General features: G+C 37.6%; 1 protein-coding gene across 4 annotated transcripts in view; it reads right to left on the reverse strand.

The window, feature by feature from the left end:
• Window positions 1–17,094, reverse strand: part of nav1b (neuron navigator 1b) — a 69,469-nt gene extending 52,375 nt beyond the window's left edge. Inside the window, exons 1-3 of one of the 4 annotated variants that reach the window (XM_060868269.1) lie at window positions 16,921–17,094; window positions 12,330–13,034; window positions 11,984–12,075 (exon numbers count right to left, since the gene is read on the reverse strand). In XM_060868269.1, coding sequence (XP_060724252.1) covers window positions 11,984–12,075; window positions 12,330–13,030 — 793 coding nt within the window. In that variant the 5' untranslated portion in view covers window positions 13,031–13,034; window positions 16,921–17,094. Of the gene's footprint in view, window positions 1–5,236; window positions 6,247–11,983; window positions 12,076–12,329; window positions 13,035–16,920 lie in introns of those variants that run through there. The other 3 variants (XM_060868270.1, XM_060868271.1, XM_060868275.1) reach the window with 3 other exon arrangements.
• Between the last annotated feature and the right edge of the window lie 34 nt (window positions 17,095–17,128).

A 17,128-nucleotide genomic window follows, 5' to 3' on the forward strand; every position in this document is an offset into this window, starting at 1 on the left:
TCAAATCAACTCATTCAACACTCAATGTCCGGGAGGGAAAAAAAAAATCATTTAATGGCATTCCACTGTACCTTGGGTGCATTTACAGCAGAATACATGAATTTCAGCTTGACATATTGTGGTTATTTGAACCTGCCTGGCAGTGAACTCAACTGAGTCAAAGTCACAGTGAAAAACTGACTTAAGGTCAAGAGCTGAATCACACGTAACTCTAAACGTGCAAAAAAAAAGAGATCAACCAATCAATTAATGAGAACCAGGTGAAATAAACATAACATAGATAGAAGAATGAATTTTCATCAGTGAGATTTCTTAAATAGGACAGCAAGGGAGCAAATCTGACTGCAGTGATTGTCCCTGCAGTACTAAATAACACATACACACACACAGTGTTTCAAATGTTATCAAGCCATTTCATAAAGGTCACACTTTGGATGTGGCATAGCAACAAATATAAAAAGCAGAACAGTGTCTTGCCCATATACCCATCCACATGAAATGAGCTGGAGAAGCCAGATAATTAAGCCTTCACCCCACAGAATAATGCTACTTTAATATAATAATGCAGGGGATTTAAAATAGCCACGCTCAAGTAATGAGCTTTGTGAACTGTTATTGAAAAACAAGTTAAAACCAGTTAAAGATAAATGACTAAATAAGTAGTCATTCCATCAGCCATGTCTCCTCCTTTAAAACCATCTCTTCAACATGAACCCTATAAAATTATGAGGACAGTGAGGCCTAAACAATTTCGCATAAAAAATAATGAAATAAATGTAACAAAATAAGTAGAAAGGGCTACAGAATATCACTGCATCTTTTCGATTTAGAAAATGAATGTGACTATTTATAAAGCAAACATGTATCTCACACACACCACTTTCTGCATGCAACTGGTTTACCTGGCCTATACATTGATGATCAGCATGTCATCAGCATGACCAATCAATCCCATGGTGCAGTTAGGCATGATGCTTGTTCTGACATTATTAATGGCCGTATTGAGCGGGAGAGAGAGGGACTCCAGGACAGTACAAGGGTTATGGCAGAATCGAATATCCCTTGTCAGTCATACACCATTCCCCTGGGAGCCAAGGGATTAACAAGTGTCCTAATTAGCAGTCACTCAAGGGATTGCAGTTATATAAATAGTACATTATGTACAGGATCAAATTTATCAATTAAACAGTGATCAGCAGAGTGAGAGGCATGTAATTGTTCTCCCAATTTAGTTACAGCGTACAATCACTCTGTAAATAAATCAGAGCATATATTATATAAATGAGTTCAGTATTATGTAACACACCAATGGACAACAATTCTAAATGGGGCATGAGAAACTGAAGAACTATCAAAGTACACTTACATTTCAGTATAAATTTAATGCTTAATGCAGCCCAAAGTATGTAATAACAAGCATCCATGCACAGTATGCTATAATACAGCTTAGTGGGATGAAACATATGGTGCAGAAATTAAATTTTAAGGTCACAGAGTCCAGAGCGACACATTTACTTCCTGGGTGGTAGAAGTAGGTCACTCACACAGACAGTCACAGTATAAAACCGTAACTACTGTAGGTCCTTACTGGCTCCTGATTATCTGTGTATTTATGTAACCACCAAAATTACATCTTCTGCTTTATGTTTTCATACAGTATCCCCTCCTTGCTTCTGCCTCTACTGCAGTGTCCTTGCTCCTTTTAACTCTCCCCGATCTGGGGTGGTATGTTATAAACACAGTCAGGTTCCTCATTTTGTATTCTACCAAAATACAATCTGTATGCTCAGCATGTTAATTTCTCCTTTTGTAAAAAAAAAAAAAAAAAAAAAAAAAAAAAATACCAAAGAAACATTGTACCTTCTAGACTTGGCTACATATCTTTCTGGCTCTTTTTTAATTCTTTTTTTTGGTTTCTGTCTGTCCTTTTTACCATTCTGTTTTAATGCTGCCAACTCAACTGAAGTCTGTTGTGTACAGTGCACCACAGCCAAGCATGAGGAGCCAAATGTATCCACAGGCTCTTAAGTTTCTGTCTCTTGTGTCTGCTTCTCAATTCAACCCATTGTCCTGCTGCAGATATTTCAGTCAGAGTTTCTGCATGGGCCTAGAGCCCAGTCCAGCTGCACAACATTGTAACACAGCAGCTGCATGCACAGTGAAAACCAATGTTTTATTCTCTATTCAAGTGTATTTAAGTATGCTGTTTCTCTTGCCATGATTGAGAAAGCTTAGAAGTGATGAAGTCCATAAGGATGTCCATTATCCTGAAGTATGCAACTCAGAACCCTGAAACGTTAACAAAATGATATGCTATGAAAAGACACATACATTATGGAAGAGAAATGATGATCAATAGTGTTGAACTTCAGTCTTCTCTGGTTTATTCTTGACATAAATACTGATAAACACAGTTCAACAACTAATAGATGATATTAACAGAACCACTAATTTTTTTTACTTGGGTTGTATTTTTGGGTGTTCCTGTCACCGAGGCTCAGTCACTGTGTAACATTGCTTTTGAAATTCTAACCCTTTATATAGACTGTTGTTGGGGAAGCTACATGTTAGCCTGAGACAATATGTTTGCTATCATTAGCCGGCAAGTCATTTCAGTAAAACTAAGCCAGAAAATCAAGACATATTTGTGTACAACGTCTATGCATCGTGTCCACTTATTTCAGTTCTTATGAAGATATAAATTGTAAATTAAATACACATCACTGGTGACTATTAATATATTATCCTGATTTTCATTTCTCTTAAGACTACTTGCCATTATCAGTTTGACATGCCTCTGGTAACTGTGCAACCTTTCTACACATAAACCTAAATCAAGTAAAAAAATATATTTGTGCCAAATAGATTTGTTTCTAAACTGAAACTGCATACATATGTTAAGGATATGTTAAGGATATTAATATAATTTGTAAAAGAAACATAAATGTTAACAAATGAATTAGCCAGGTTTAGGAGATTTTTTGTTTTTACCTTTTATTAGATAATATTTTTGATGCATTTTATTAATTAATTTTTTTAATTAAGTGCTATCTTGAAAATGTCATAATGTATATAGATACTGTACATTTTAAATAATAAAAACCACCTAAATAATATATTCTTAATAACCTTCTTAATAATCTGAATAATAAAAACACGGTGACTTAGTGGTTAGCACATTCGCCTCACAGCTCCAGGGTTGGGGGTTCGATTCCCGCCTCCGCCTTGTGTGTGTGGAGTTTGCATGTTCTCCCCGTGCCTCGGGGGTTTCCTCCGGGTACCCCGGTTTCCTCCCCCGGTCCAAAGACATGCATGGTAGGTTGATTGGCATCTCTGGAAAATTGTCCGTAGTGTGTGATTGCGTGAGTGAATGAGAGTGTGTGTGTGCCCTGCAATGGGTTATCACTCCATCCAGGGTGTATCCTGCCTTGATGCCCGATGACCCCTGAGATGGGCATAGGCTCCCTGTGACCCGAGGTAGTTCGGATAAGCGGTAGAAAATGAGTGAGAGTGAGTGAGTGAATCTGTATAGCTTCCTTTGCATCTAAAATTAAAAAACCAGATCATTCTTTTTGTAGATGCTGTTATCCTATTAGGCAATGTGATAGATTTGGCTATATAGGTTTACTTTAAACAAAATAGTCATGAAATGCAAGGATTAACATATACATACAGTATATATTATTAGTTTCTCTATTAACTGTCTGGCTAGCTAACTAACATTACCTCCCATATTGATATATACAGTAATAGAATAATTAGATTTGTTGTCAGCAAAGAAGCATGCGTAGCGATGAATATACCTAATGTGTTTATGAATATACCTAATGTGCGATGAATATACCTAATGTGACTGCCAGGTATGCTAGGGAGCTAAACTGAGAGGTTGTTTAGTTGACCTCAGTCCATATTAAACAGTATTAAACTAATAATATTTGTCTAGGTTAACAATGTCTAGGGAGTCACAGATATGGGCTCACCAAGGTTTGGTCATTTATTTATACGTTATTCAGTGCATCAGGTTAGTTGGACTAATAAAGCGGGAACGTGTGCATCCATGTCTTATGTAAATCAATGGTAAATATTTTGGTAAATGGAAAACATTGTTTTGGTAGGAATAAAAGATAAGGAACTTATATGGATGCTGTTACTTCTGCAATTTAAATAGCTCAGAAGATAGAAACAAATGTCAAGCGATCAAATAGATGGAAGTAATTTTTTTGACTGTCTTCTTCATATTTGACCATAATAATAAGCATTGTTCTTCTCTGACACCTCACATGTCCTTTTTACATGCTAACGAAATACAACATCCAAGCTGAACCTTCCTATAGGAAGCTGGATCTTCCTATAGGAAATGATGAATAAGAAGCAACAATCACGAAAAATCAACAGTAGACAAATTTTGTCTTGAGGCACACAATAGAATATATTGCCCTGATATACCAGCTTGTTGTGGCATGATGGCTTTTAAGTCAAAAAAGGTTTTGGTGGTGATTAGCAACAAGGTATCTCTCTTTCTCATGCTTGTTATCACAGACAAGGTTGCATTAATGGCTGTGGAAATGTGGTTGGAACGGAAATAAGGATGAGCATCAGTGTAAGCTGCAAATTAATTCAATATATGCCAAATTTATTTTGCTCCCCTCTCTTCAGCCATTCCCTGATAGCAGCCATTACCTCATTACAGCTCAGAGTAGAGCAACACCAGTCTTGAAAACCAGCACATACACACATACACACCCACACACATGCATACACTCAGGCACTGCAGTGGGCAGACAACGGAAAGCGGATCCATGTGCCAAATGCCGCCATCAAGCAGCTCAGAATAATCATGAAATGACACACAGGGATCATCTAGAGCATAAATTTTTCCACAAGAAAGACAGAAGTGCTAGAGACCAAACCGATTGCAACAATGTGAATGCACAGAGAATAATGTCCAGTAGCGAACAGCTGTTTCTCCTTGTATCTCTCTCAGTATATGATTTAGAGCAGTTTCTGACAACCAAGTGTAAAAATTATCCAATGGCAAACACTGTAAGTAAGGTTGCAATGTCACACCAAACTGTGTTCCTCCCATCAGCACAGCAGCTTATAGAAGGCATTTTGTTCGGTTGAATTTAGAATGTATGTTAGATATAGATATGTTAGGTGCTTCAGGCAGATTTGGTTAAAGCTTGGAGATCTGCAGACACTACATGTTTTTTTAAACACACTGTGGTGTACTCACCAAGCACCTGACTGAAGAGTAACTGCTCCAGATCTCCAAGAACTGTGACCACTAGCTCTGGATCCACCTTCAAAAAGGGCTTATCACCACCTTCCTCACCTTGGCCTTTGGCCTCAGAGTCCCCCTGACCCCCAGCTGCAGTCTTCTTGCCTGCAGCCTTTGCCTTGCTGGAAAAGATGTCATCGTCTGACTTTCCATCATCTGCAGCTTTGCTAAGAGGCTTTACTTCCGCATATGGACCCCGGGGGATGCGGCTCTGGGTTTTGCCCAGGGCACCAGGAGCAGCAAGTGGGGTAAAGGGCTTGGGTTTGGCCTGGAACAGAGAATGTTCTGACTTGGACAGGTTCCGTGAAAGCTGGGCACTACCAGGCCCTCCTCCAACGCCTGTTAGCTTTGGTTTGCCCGTCTTCAGGTGGCTAGTACTGGCCTTGCCCATGTCATCGCACCACTTGGGTTCGTAGAGCTGCATCTTCTTCTCTGCATCCGTTAGAACAGCTAGGTTAGTCAGAGACCTCTGCTTGCGCAGGTTGGTGGGCACAGGGATGCGTCCCTCTGTGCTACCTGTACGGTAGACTTTTAGTTCGCTCCGTGCCACATTCTGTGGTACTCCAGACTTGCTCCTTTTAGCAGCCATGCCCGCTACTTTGCTTTCCTTCCTGGATGTATGATCGCGTTCCTTGAGCTAGATCTAGTATGGAAGCCAACCTCCTTTTCTATGCTACCCCAAACCTCTCCCTCTATGGGAGAGCATTTAGAGCAGCTTCAGCAAGGAGAAGATAAAAGAAAAGAAGGAGAATCCACAGGCTCAGCTATTTCTTTCTTTCCACCTTCCTCTCTGAGCAGGCAGGAAGAAAATGCAAATTCTGTCCTCGCTTTGCTTTTTCCTCCTTACGCCTTCCTGCCTGCCTGCTGCTTCACTACTGCCCTAGCTCTCCCTTTCTTTCTGTCTCTCTGCGCTCTTTCTTTCTCATTCATTTCTCTCCTCCCTTCACCAGACCCTACTACATCTGAAATGCACAGCAACCGGGTAGCAGCAGAGGCAGACGCAACAACAATCCCTCCCCCTTTTCTTCTCTTCCATCCTCCCCCTCCCTCTTTCTTTCCTTCTCTCTTACTATCTAACATTTACCAATGTTTCACTCATTCTCAGCAGAAAGTGTGAGAAGAAGGGGGCGATGAGTAAGTGCATGCTTTAATTTTAATCTACCTCTAGAATCGAAGATTGGTTGATGTGTTTCTGCAAAATTTACCCCAGCCCTTTGTTCTCTCAGCCCCTCCCCCACCGGATATGCACAGTCATTAAATTCACTGTTACTGTATTACATGGGAAAATAAAATCCCCTTACCATTTAATGTAGAAAGGATATTATACCACACTGTTGTTCATAACCATTTTTACCTCTATAAATAATATGTTATACATATTAAGTTTCTACAAAATATAAGCAAAATATAGTACTATATTTCAAACCTTGTCTTAGTTATTTGTTCTACATAATTTGACAGTTGTGTTGGTTTGGAGGTCAAAGCAAGCTTTTCCGTTATCACCTTTGTAAAATGCTAAGCATCAAATGATGTAAACTGCTGAGCCTCAAATAATGCAGGAAGTCATAATTCTGCTCAATGAATTCCAGCCTCAGCAAAACAAAAAATTTCCATCAGGTCCTTTTACAAATAAGACGTCATTCTTGTACACCATTTGACATTCAGCTTCATCTTGCAGCATCTATACATGCTACGGATGAGGTATTTTGAGATGATCCCTAAGATCATCATACAGTACATGACGGTCCATGTACATATCTCTGTGGAGTATTCCACAATGCTCTTCTGGAAAAGCCGTCTCCATAGCAACCATGCTCCTGACATCACAACAGGCATAAGGACTGTAGATTCCCAGCACGCCACAATGCACCGTGAAAATGGCGACAGAGGGCTTCAAATGTAGGCATTAGCTTTTCCCTCTTCTTTTTTTGAATGCCCCAGTTCCTCATCATTCTTAGCGTGCATGACCAAGAATGAGCACTGCATGAAATGCCTGGGGCAACTGACCTGGTTATCACTATGTGAAAAGAAAAGCCTTAAAACTCTCCCACTGAGATATAGATACTTTGTCAACCCCATGCTGACTGTGGGGGTAATTCTCAGTCACACAAACCATTTGAAGTCACTGTGGGTTAAAAGGAAGTTAAAAGAATAGCCTCTATTGTCTTCCTTCATTACCAGTAGGCTGTTGATGTTACAGGCTACATCTGATGACATCACTGAGTGCATAGCAAACTTCCTGTAGAGATCATCACAGGAAGAAAAACTAGAGGATGTTGAGTGTTGAAGTTAATTTTAAAACATGAGAAATACATATAAACACTTTTATGCATGCAAAAAAGATCATTGTCATCATTAGTTTTACAGAACTTACAAAAATATTGTTTTTTGTTAAATAAACCTCAGTCACATGCATTTACTTTACTTTACTAGAAGATTAGCACATAGAACATGCTTTTATAGGGATTATTCATACAAAATCCATAAATTACAAATACTAATCATGTTATAAAGACATCTTTTGACGTGATTAAATTATTGTTGATTACAGTGCTGGTGAAGTGATACATTTTCTTTCACAGTGCTGTTTGTGAGCCAGAGGATTGTTTGATACTAACAAGCTTGTTGTAATATGTTATATGGCACATGTTATAGACTTGTATGGCAGAGGATCTACATAATCTAAGACTTGTACTAAACATAGCACTTGTTATGCTAATGCTTTCTGTGAAGAAAATTATTTCAGCAGTTGTTGTGAGTAGTCTGTTCCAAGTTCAAGGAAGTCCAGATGTAGCCATCACTCCAGTCTAATCTGATTCCCATGTCTCTGTGCCTCATTCTCATGTGCCACGTTGTTGTTTGCATACCCGATTTAAGATCTAAACTGAATGGAACTAGTTTTTTTCTGCTCACGTGGTTCTGTGCCTTCATTTTGCTTTCATGTGTTAATGACTTTTGGCTGTGTGTGTAGACTTTGCGCTTTAAGAATTCAGTTCTCAGATTTGTCTTTGTCTTGAATATTGCTAGATTGTTTTCTTGTTCATACATTTTGTAAGTAGTATATGTGTATGTTTGGTAGCACTGGGAGTAAAGAATGACTGCCAGTAATGTACACTGAAAAATGCTATATGAGACACAGTATTAGACATTGGCTGATGTGACCACCCTTTCTCAGGAGAGGTTTCCCCCACATCTGCAGCCCATTGAAAGGATAAGGCCAGCCAACAGCACAGCTGTCAGTAGACACGTGAGCATCCCCAAGGCTAAGGCTGCTCTGTTTGTGCCATTATACCATGGAAATAACTGACAAAACCTGATTGATTTTACTATATCCTAAATGTATGTAAACAAATGAAAAAATTATATATATGCCTTTAACACTGCACTTCATCTTATGCACACTTTCATGGAGTTTTCTAGAGAATTTGCTTTGATTGTTCCAGCCCTCTTACTAAAGGCTACAAGAAGACTTACTAAAACTTACTACACTTCTTCTGTTTCTACAGGTAAAATTACAGACAGCCCCCATGAGGTTTTTTATCAGAAAACATATATAACGTATATAATTTATATATAAAAAGCAATTTACAATATACAGCATTGTGTGTGTGTGTGTGTATATATATATATTTTTTTAATTCTCACCTTTTTTAATTCTCGTCTACTTTGAACACTACAGACTGGGTAGTCTTTTTTTAGGCAATACTAAATCTGTGTAAGGACTGTTGACATCTGCCTTTAAATAAGCATACCAATGATGTGAATCCAATGAAAATGGTTCAACAATAGTCTAACATAGGAGAACAGATTTTTTTGTATCCAAAACCTAAACCATGAGGGGCATCGAATCACAGGCCCAGAAGCATTGGGTGAAACTGGATCCTTAGATCTGATCTAATGATTTAAAGGGTGGCATATGTCATGCTTCACCCTGCAACCATTTAAAAACCTTCACAGCTGCCTTCCTTTGAATAATTACTAGAAATCAATGCATCGTCACTGTCGTCTAGGATTGCTTGAAATACAACTACACATAAGAGTCTTTAAAAAGCAAGTGCCATTGAATATCACATTAACCAGGACCTTTTAGCATTACCTGAGAGATTTCATTGATTATTTAGTAAGATTTCAAACGTTTAAATTTTAAAAGTGATATGGAAATTAGCATGTCCCATTGTTTTCACAGGGTGTGTCTACAAAAATATGATCTGTTAATCCATAACATCCCTGAAACTACATATTGCTAAACCCAGTTTCTTATTTCATGCAGGCAAACACAAAATAAGTATTGAAGGAAAAATTTAGTCATGGGAAATTATGTCCTATATATTTCAAAATCAGCCAGTGAACTTTTTTAAAACTCATGTTCTCTTTCAGTCATATGAGCCTGAAACTTGCATATGAAACTTATAACCTCTTGCAACACAGTTAGTGATGGCCTAGAAAAACAGAAGAAAAAACAGGGAGGATTTTTCAGGCACTGGGAATGATTAATCATATTCTTAAGCTACACCACGAATGTTGAAACTCTGGGAAAGTAGAAGTAGACAATAAAGTGTGTAGGGTTTGTTTTCCCATGCTGTCAAAGCTTGGAAATTGTCACAGATTTTGCCTCATAATGTTCCAACATAATGTCTTTAGCATTATTGTATTAAAATAATGTAAAATATTACCATCAAAAGTAAGCCAGTTCTGCTTGTTTAAGGCTAAGCCTAGACTCTCTAGAACTGATCTAAATCAATATACTGCTTTCCAAGAGTAGATTCCCACAACTAACTGCTGGCAAGTTTTAAAGTTTCACTAGACCGAACATTTCTGAAGTCCTTTTAAAGCCGAACAACTGTGGAAATACATATTAACTTTTAGCTATAGCATAATAATATAAAGAGCCATTAAAATGTTGTATTTTCACAATGTATGTGATTCAAAGCTAATTAATAGTCAAATAAATTACAGAAACACGTGGCTGGAATTAATTAGAGTTTCCTGAATTAATTAGAATCAATGGAAATATGAAACTGACAAAGGAGATTTTGTATTTGGCAAAAATAATCTTTGAGCAAGCGTTATATTTTATGCCCATGTAGAATCTGTTAGAGTCACTAAGAAGAAAAGCTGGATCTTGAGAAGGACAGATAGGTATCAGGACAGAATTATCTGTCAGTATGCAAGTGAGATAAGAGATTTGAAGAATTGTGTTCTGGCCATGTTTTTTTTTTCTCTAATTGTCTGTGTAATGTATAAAAGTAATAGTACTCATGAGTGCACATAAACACAGTTCTACACAGCTGCAGATGTTAAAGTTAAATAGAAAATGTGGTTGTTCTTGCAACAAGACAAATCAACTAGAAAAAAGGGAATACCTGAAATCTTTTATAATTAGTTTAACATTTTCCCACCATCAATTCTTTGCCCAAATAAAACTTTATAATACTGAGGACTAAATTAAAGTTGGACTGATGAGAATCCTAAAGCTACTCAGATATGAAAGAAGTCAGAAGTAGTTATATAGAAAAAGGGTGGTCATATAAAATATGTCATAAACAGAACTGATAAAGAAACCACCTATAATTATCCAATCAGCCAATCAGGACAAGAGCTTCAGTTAATATTCAGACATCAGACATCAGAATGGGATGGAAGTGTGATCTCAGTGTCCATGCTGTTGTTGTTTTAGAAACTGCTGAACTCCTGGGGATTTCAATCATAATAGAGACTATAGAGTCTATAAAAACAACTCTGTCAGTGTGAGATCTATTTATTGATCAGAAATCAGAGGACAATATCAGGGTTTCACCTGATAGGATGGATACACTTACGTAAATAAACACTCTTAACAGTTGTGGTGAGCAGAAAAGCATCTCAGAATGCATTCCATAATAAACCTTGAATGAAGTGGACGCACGTCTTACAACAGCAGAAGACCACATTGTGTTCCTCTCCAGTCAGTTGTCTGACTGGAGAGGATGTCTGATGTCTGAAACCACAGTGTACATGAGCTCACTGAAACCGAGCAGTAGAGAACTGAGAAAAGACAAGACTGTGCAAACTCTAGAGACTCTGTGAGTAAAAATCCCAGGAGATCAGCAGTTTCTGAAAAACTCAAATTACATCATCACCCGTCCTGTGGTTGGTCACTTAAAGCAAATGTTGACCCATTCTGATGTTTGATGTGAGCATTTTGATGTTTGATGTGAGCTCTTTATCTGTATCTGCTGTCACATGATTGGAATAATGCATAATTGCATGAATGTTCAGGTGATTTAATAGGCATAGCTCTTAAACTGGTAGGTGAGGGTATTAAAAAGCACCATTCTGCCAATTATTTATTTTACTTGTGAAAAAAGAACGTCTGTGAAAAACTAAAAAAAATATTTGTCTTCTTTCTTTTGCTCTAAGGGTGAGCAAACCCTTGCGATTCATTGTAAGTTCAAGTGATGATCATGGAAATTGTATCATAAAAAACGACATAACCAGCCCTAAGCACTGCAGCTCACTTGTGTATGGCAGGGTTCTGAATGTGGAAACAGAGACAAAATAGCATGCTCACATTGCACCTAGCAATTGCGCAGGCAGTAATTACATCTAATTTTGCCAGCCTAACATTATGTCCACATTCAGAGTCAAAGGCATTTAATAATAGGTCACAGAGCAAGTGTAAGATTCTGGTCATGAACTCTGGATAATTTAGGGAAGGCTTACCCAAATCTTCACAACACACTTCCATGGAGTCTGAGGAGCAGTCACTCACATCCTCCAAAGAGGACATGTCTGTATCCTCCTGAACCTGAAGTCTGGGGATCAGAGACATGGACATGTCTTCTAAATAGTATTGTACAATTATTAGAAATAAACCCTGAAAATACTGCAAATGGCGCCATGCAAATTTGTATTTGATAGAAGAAACATGGTTTTTAAATATAAAAATAAATATTTAAAGTTGTTTAAGCTTAACTAATCACAGCTTGTGATGAATACTGTAATATAAATCAATAGTGTCACTTTTAATGTGTTAGTTGTTGTTTGAGCATTAACTCAGTCATCTTACTTGAATCTGAAAGGTGCCACTGCAACCATACGAGGTGATTCACTTCCTTCAGTTGTTTGTGGTGTACGTTTGCAGGAGTTTATGTCTTTCACAGTGCTTCCATTTTTAAACTTGATTCTTTGCTTGTTAAAGCCTGCATGATTACCAGAAGAGGATCCCCAAATCAAATTCCCATTGGTTGTTCTCAGACCAGCTTTTCCTGTCTGGACCTCTCGCGTTGTCAAGCAAGAAGATGATGGAGCATCTGCATTATCCAGACTCTTAAACTGTACCTGATTTGTTTTCCAGTTTTTGTTGCCATTCCTTGTCAGGTCTCGATACCTGTCTTGTGACACAGAGAGTCTACGGAGGTCCAGAGTGTCTTTGGAGCGCAGCATGTCCCTTTTAGGAACCTGTGGGCTACTGTAGGCTGAGCGAGAACCAGTCGTGTGGTTAAATGAGGTCTTGTGTGGAGTTGGTCTCTGCAGTTGATACTGAATCCTTGAAGAAGCTTCCTTCAGCAGCTCCTTAGAGGTAATAATACTGGAGGTGGAGGACGAGGAGGAAGTCATTCGTCCACCTGAATGATATTGTGCAGGTGAACTCATGAAGCTGCTGCTTGAGCACTTGGTGTTCTGCTTGGAGAAGGTGCTCATGGTCTGGGGCAGAGGGATCCCCGAGCCACTGTGATCCTTAGTCACAGGCTTTATTCTAGCACTCATGGTCCTGGCAGAAGAGTAAGATAATAATATTTAAAATTTAATAATCCACACAGACACAAATGCGGCCATCAAAAGGTAATCACTGTAATGCAGCATGTGGACTACAGGAGAATTCTTAGAAAAGATCAGTGTGCAAATTACAGGTGAGCATAAAGTGTGCTTAGGAAGCTAATCTCTCAAAAAAAACCTTGAGCTACCTTCAGTTAACAGATGGGATTGTGGATATTGATCATTTATTAACCATTAATTTATTAACCATTACCTTTTTGTTGAACATTTTGTTTAACCAAGTCTAACCTTTCCCACATCTCTCTCTTCACTTCTCCAATAAGAAAAAGTAAAATAAAACCACATATGATGTCATAATCTGAAATGATTCTGTTCTGTAGATTTTATACTCTGTCTAATTAGATTTATGTGAAAATGTCAAACAGTGCCACAATCCTCTCTCATCACAAATTTTGGTTTTTGGTCTGCTAACAATCATTGTGCGGAGATCAGAACACTGGTCTGTTTTATCTGTATAAGGGTGGGAAGAAGTAAGCTTTTTCGCAGTTGTGCGTGCATGTGTATTAGGGTTTTTGGTTTGGTTGTTGCTTTGGACCAACTATGCTACTGTGTGTGCCTGTGTGTTTGCACATGCAGGTCAGTGTGTGCATGTTTACTTGAAGAGACCCTCCCAAAAGCAATTTGGACACTGAATTGCAGCCCAGTCATTGACAATTAAGCTATAACACTACAGGGCGATTAAACTGAACTACTTTAGGCAAAAAAGCTCCATCTCAAATATTTATATTTCAACTATTACCATTAAGAATACAGCATTTTTTTTTCATATTTTAATATAAGTTTTTTTTTAATATTTTAAAGGAATATTTCAAAACAACTTGCCAACAAGTTTATAACAATTTATTCATTCATTCATTCATTCATCTTCTACCGCTTATCCGAACTACCTCGGGTCACGGGGAGCCTGTGCCTATCTCAGGCGTCATTGGGCATCAAGGCAGGATACACCCTGGACGGAGTTATAACAATTTATAACTAATAAATTATTATTATTATTATTATTATTATTATTATTATTATTATTATTATTATTGTTGTTATTATTAAATAAATTGCCTTCAACCCTCTTCTATTTCTGTGGATTATAGTATATATTAAAATGTAAGCGTGCACAAATCTGGCATGTTTCACCATCACAAATCAAATACCTGCTGTGCTGTTTTTGGCTGGTTGTCCTGGAAGTTCTGAAAATTAATAGCACAGGAGTTCTCCTAAGATATTTTAGCATAAATCGAAGTTGTCTTTGTCAAGAGGTTAAGACTTGAGCGTTTAACAAATTCAATTGTCGCAGCTTCCTCAGTCCACCTCATTCTGAATATAAGATAAAACTAAGAACAGAAAGAGATGTGGGAAATGAGTTGTTCAGGGCTCCTCTTGTTAGACTTTTCTGTTAGTTCGTTTCTTTTCTGTTTGTTTGCTTTTCTAATTTGTATTCATTGCATGTTTTTTTTACTCATTTTGTATTCATTTTTACTTATTTTCAAGAAGGCCACCAGTAACGGAAAGGCCTTTACTTTGCATAAACAAATTCACAAAACACTCTTTCTCCTGATGTTTTTCCTGAGTACTCTTGTAACCATCAGCTCCACCTCATCATTAGTTTATCCTGTTCCTCATTAACTGCTAATCTGTTTTTGGTATTTTGTTTTTAGTAAATCTTGCTATGGTTTCTCTGGACATTACTGATCCTATCTATGGAGTTATTTTCTGTCTGGACATTTTTCTTAATCACTAATTTTCACAATCCCCTCACCTACAGATCACAGATGATTGCTGAAAAGTACACAGGAAGCCTGGCCTCTCTTAAATTTCTAATTAAAATGTAGCAATGGAATGTTTACCAAAGTGTCTATATTGTTTTTCACTCTGGGTCAATTGATAAGTATTTCTGAATAAGATGATAAAATATTTCACTGCAGTATTTTACTGTTCATTAATTACATGCAATGTTTTTGCCTGACAATTCAGCCAGTGTGAAAGTCTCCTCCGAAGCCGCTGCCCATAGACACCTCCCAGAGAAATGCAGTGAAGCATGTTCTCTATGGGCTTCTATGGAAGATTCAAGTTCACTATGTCTTAATAGCAGCTACGTTAAACATTCATTGGAGAACAGGTTATAAATTTATTATTTTGGGTCCCACCAGAATGCACTCTTTCTCTGGGGTGAATGTGAGTGGTGGTGTGGGTTTTGTAGAGGAGCTGAACCTCATTGTCATCTACCAATAACTGAAACGGTAATGAACATACCTGACATCTCACACTTTAATATAAGAGTGCTAGTCAGATTCTCAGAGTGCTCAGCAGTCAGTCAATAGCCATATTCATGACAGTTCCTCACAACTACGCTATAATTCCGATACCTGACCATCATACTCGTATGTTACCACAAATTTGGAAGCACAGAATTGTTTACATATGCTGTATCATTACACTTTCTCTGCAGTGAAATTAAGGCATCTTAGAGCTCAAAATCCCTAGAGATGCCTAATAGTTTTTTTTATATAACTGCAACCTGAGGACCTTGGCAAAACACTTAATTATATAAAGAACAATTTTGATAATTAGCAGACAGAACTTAATCTATGTTAAAATATACTGTTACTAATCATCACAACAGCTCCTGGACCACTACATGCAAAACAACCTGGAATTGTCATTGTATCAGTAAACTCATTTAACCTCTTTCTGGGTTTCCAGACTATTATTCTTATTATTGCTCTGAATTTTTGGAATCACACACCGGTTAAATTTTTTGTTGCCTAATTTGTGCAGCTCAATAACCAACTGTGGTGAAATCATACATCATGCCAAACATCATATTTACCGTTGGGTGACAGGACATGGTCAAGGGTAACAGCACAGCTACTAGACTTTATGCATCTAGAGAACAATAATAAATGTAGATTTAATTGAAAATATTTTTTTAGGTTTAGGATTTTTAGATTTGTTTACTGCATAATAAACTATTGTTATTCTTATTCTTATTAGTAGTAGTGTGAAAAATAAATTCTATTGATCTCTTAATAAATTATTTTTAAATGAATTATCCATGTTATATTGCTCGTTTGCATCACTCTCATTAAGGGAGACAATAATTATGTTCTTGACTATATATAATCATTAAGGTTTCAATAAATTTGACAAAATAATGGGATTGGAAACACTGATACTGAAATATGAACTGTTACCTTATACTGTGGGGGAATTCACATGCAAGTCAAAAAAAATTCTCTTCAGACAAAAACCTCTCCATTACCCCAGAAAGCTTTTTATGGATAGTTTCAGAGAAGAAACCCTAAGGGATGAGTTTACTCAGTGACCTAATAGGGATGTCATGTTTCTGATGTTCAGTTCCGTGTCTCTAAGATTTTTTAAAGAGTTACACAAGAAGAACAACTCTGACAATGCATGGAAATTTCATATACAGTAGGTTTTTGAAAATGATTATGATGATAATAACGATGGTTTAATAAAAATCAATCAGCCAGCAAAGGTCTCCTATAAAAACAGGGGATATATATTCTCAGGAGTGAGGCAGGTGCCTTACTGGCTTCTCATGACAAGGCAAATTTGAACAGTGACTAAGTGGTGTTTGTGTGTGTGTGTGTGTGTGTGTGTGAGAGAGAGAGAAAGAGACAGACAGAGACAGAGATAGATAAAGAGAGAGAGAGAGAGAGAGAGAGAGAGAGAGAGAGAGAGAGAGAGAGAGAAAGAGAGAGATGGGGTTAAAGAGAGTAGCAGAAACAGTGTGAGATAAATATACAATTAAATTCACAATAAACAATTAAACAATAAATTATTTTTGGAAAGTGCAATCTCACCTGGGATCTCTGTATTCTTGCTTTTGTCCTTTTGGTTAATATAATCAATAATAAAATCCAGTAGTACTCCTATGTTCAGTGGCGCATGGCTGTGTTTGCTGTGCCAACTCTTATCCACTGTGGTGAAATAAACCTTTAATGCTGTCTAACAAAGCCTCGATGAGCCACGTGCCGCTATTTCCATGTGTGCGGGAGGGGAGTAGAGACA

The sequence above is a fragment of the Tachysurus vachellii genome, chromosome 4 (assembly GCF_030014155.1).
Source record: "Tachysurus vachellii isolate PV-2020 chromosome 4, HZAU_Pvac_v1, whole genome shotgun sequence".
In the NCBI taxonomy this organism is placed as follows: Eukaryota; Metazoa; Chordata; class Actinopteri; order Siluriformes; family Bagridae; genus Tachysurus; species Tachysurus vachellii.